At 36.7% G+C, this 2,456-nt stretch overlaps 1 protein-coding gene across 1 annotated transcript in view; it reads left to right on the forward strand.

The window, feature by feature from the left end:
• The first annotated feature begins 1,502 nt into the window (after positions 1–1,502).
• The window catches only part of tsnax (translin-associated factor X), a 20,266-nt gene continuing 19,312 nt past the window's right edge, over positions 1,503–2,456 (forward strand). Inside the window, exons 1-2 of the mRNA XM_016538436.1 lie at positions 1,503–1,812; positions 1,925–2,017. Coding sequence (XP_016393922.1) covers positions 1,797–1,812; positions 1,925–2,017 — 109 coding nt within the window. The 5' untranslated portion in view covers positions 1,503–1,796. The remainder of the gene's footprint in view (positions 1,813–1,924; positions 2,018–2,456) is intronic.

Genomic DNA, 2,456 nt, shown 5'->3' on the forward strand with positions numbered 1-2,456 from the left:
TGTGAAAGTTACCTTGTCTTGAGAAAGTTTAGTTATAAAATCAATTATGAAAATATGTTTACTAAATTATTTAAATTAAATTTGAGTATAGATAAATACCAACTCTAGATGGCCCAGGCTGATGGGTCCTTAACATAACTGATGATATTCTTAGCATTAAACGACTTGTCACAAGCTGATTGGTTCATGTTGCATACGCAGCCAATGAGCTTGCTGCTTTACATTTAAATGGCTGATTAGCATTCGCTTGAGCATTCACTCTAAAAAATGCTGGGTTGTTTCAACCCAACTTTGGGTCAAATATGGACTAACCCAACTTTTGGGTTAAAAAAGTAATTTAAAATGTTAACCCATCAACTGGGTTAGTCCATATTTGACCCAAAGTTGGGTTGAAACAACCCCCAGCTCCACCTGTATAGATCTGCTACGAGTTATTTTATATGCTATTACTCACAGCAGCACCATATCGGCTTATGTATTGGCAGTAGCAAGTTCCTGTACTTGCTTGCAGCAGCAATAATCTACAAATACAGCAATAACCAACAGCAGCAGCGTAGCAGATCTATTCCGCCAAGACCAAATACATTAACATTGCCATATCAATTACCATGCTAAAATCTTCCAAGAGTTTTCATGATAGAAATCATTTTAAGATGACCACTTTTACAACTGGACTTTTAAAGAGTACAAAAAATGCCTCCGTACATACAAAACATAAAGCAATTCCAACATATCTAAGTCACAGCAAAATGTAAAAACTAATAAAACTAAAACAATTTTTTAAAAAGACAAAAGAAAATGGCAAAATGGGTTTCATCAACAAAATATACCTCTACAAGTTTACACAACTTAAGAGGTTTTTTGTTGTTCGTGAGTTTTAAAGATTTGAATAAGGAGAAATCTTAAGAAATCGGAATTTGAGTATAAAATAGTTGGCCAAAACTACAATATTACCAAGCAAATACTCAATATCCAAATTCAGAATGAAAAAAAAAAAATAATAATAATAATTTAAAAGCGTATTTTATAGTTTTGAAATCAAAACCAGGCACATTTCACACTTCACCAAACATCATATCTATCTATCTATCTATCTATCTATCTATCTATCTATCTATCTATCTAAAATCTCTCTCTCTCTCTCTCTGTGTGTGTATACATATATATATATATATATACATGAGTATGTGTATGTGTGTGTATATATATATATTTTTTTTAATTTGCATGAATAAAATAAATGTTCCAGTGACTATATGCCGCTTAAGAAAGGTCTGTCTTTGTCTGAGGAACTCATTACAAGGATGAATGTCATTCATAATTTTAAACCAAACCTCTTTAGCCGTCGAGAAAGGGGAAAAATAGATATCTTGATCTGGTTAGCTACTTTCTCTTTGGCGAAAAAAAAGAAGGGATTTTCTCTTAATGGACTAAAACATTCTCGTAAGTCAATGGATCAAAGTAAACTACGTTACCCAAAATGCCGTGCGGTGGCACGCAATTAAGACGCGCAGGTCCGAGTAAACAATGGAGGTCCGTTCGCGTGCCAGTGTTCAAAATAAACCGAATCGCGCGCAACACGCCGTTTTTACAACGAATGCGCGATTTTAAGAGCACGTTTATAAAACACGTTGTTTCTCGGTTTCATATGTGAGGAAGTACGTCATCATACGGTCGCATGTAAAAACCAATGATGAAGGCGTTCAGCGGGATTTAAACACTACAAAAACACAAGCAGCTGGTAAAATAGCAGTTTACTGTCCATCCGTGAACACACGTGTCCCTTTATAATAGAAATGAGTAAACGAGAAGGTAAAGCCTGACAGCATCTTAAAATCATCTGAAGTTCATGCATCGTTTGCTCATAGATTATGATGATGGCGAGTTATGCTTTTGTTTATGTAAATATGTATGTTCCTCGCAGACGAGGGATGCGCCCGAAAACGAAAGACAGAAGCCGGCCCGAAATCCGAGGACTGCACGAGGCCGGACTCACCTGTCATCGCTGCGTTCAAAGGTGAGCGACAGTCCTGCTGAGACAGGGGCGGATTTAGTGAACTGGGTGGGGGCCCCAGGGAAAATATAGGAATGGGGCCCTATACATTTGCACACATTTTCCTAGATCAGCCTCGATTTTCCTTTTTTGTTGTGATGCTTGCTGCTGCACAATGGTGCCCCATAGTTGTGTCCAATGTTTCTACATTTTTCATGTACATGTTATAATGGCTTTCTTTCATGTTGTAGACCACGAAATAGCAACTGATTTACACTTGAGACTAGTGCTGGGCGGTATGACCAAAAATTTATATCACGGTATTTTTCAAAATTATACCGGTTTCACGGTACATGACGGTATTTTTTTTTTCATGCATGACCGGGCGTTAACTATATTTTCTACTGATTGAGAGGAAATACTGCAGTATATTGACTTAGAATGCCCTATTTTACTATCATGA

The sequence above is a fragment of the Sinocyclocheilus rhinocerous genome, unplaced genomic scaffold (assembly GCF_001515625.1).
Source record: "Sinocyclocheilus rhinocerous isolate Xijiao unplaced genomic scaffold, SAMN03320098_v1.1 scaffold247, whole genome shotgun sequence".
Taxonomy (NCBI): Eukaryota; Metazoa; Chordata; class Actinopteri; order Cypriniformes; family Cyprinidae; genus Sinocyclocheilus; species Sinocyclocheilus rhinocerous.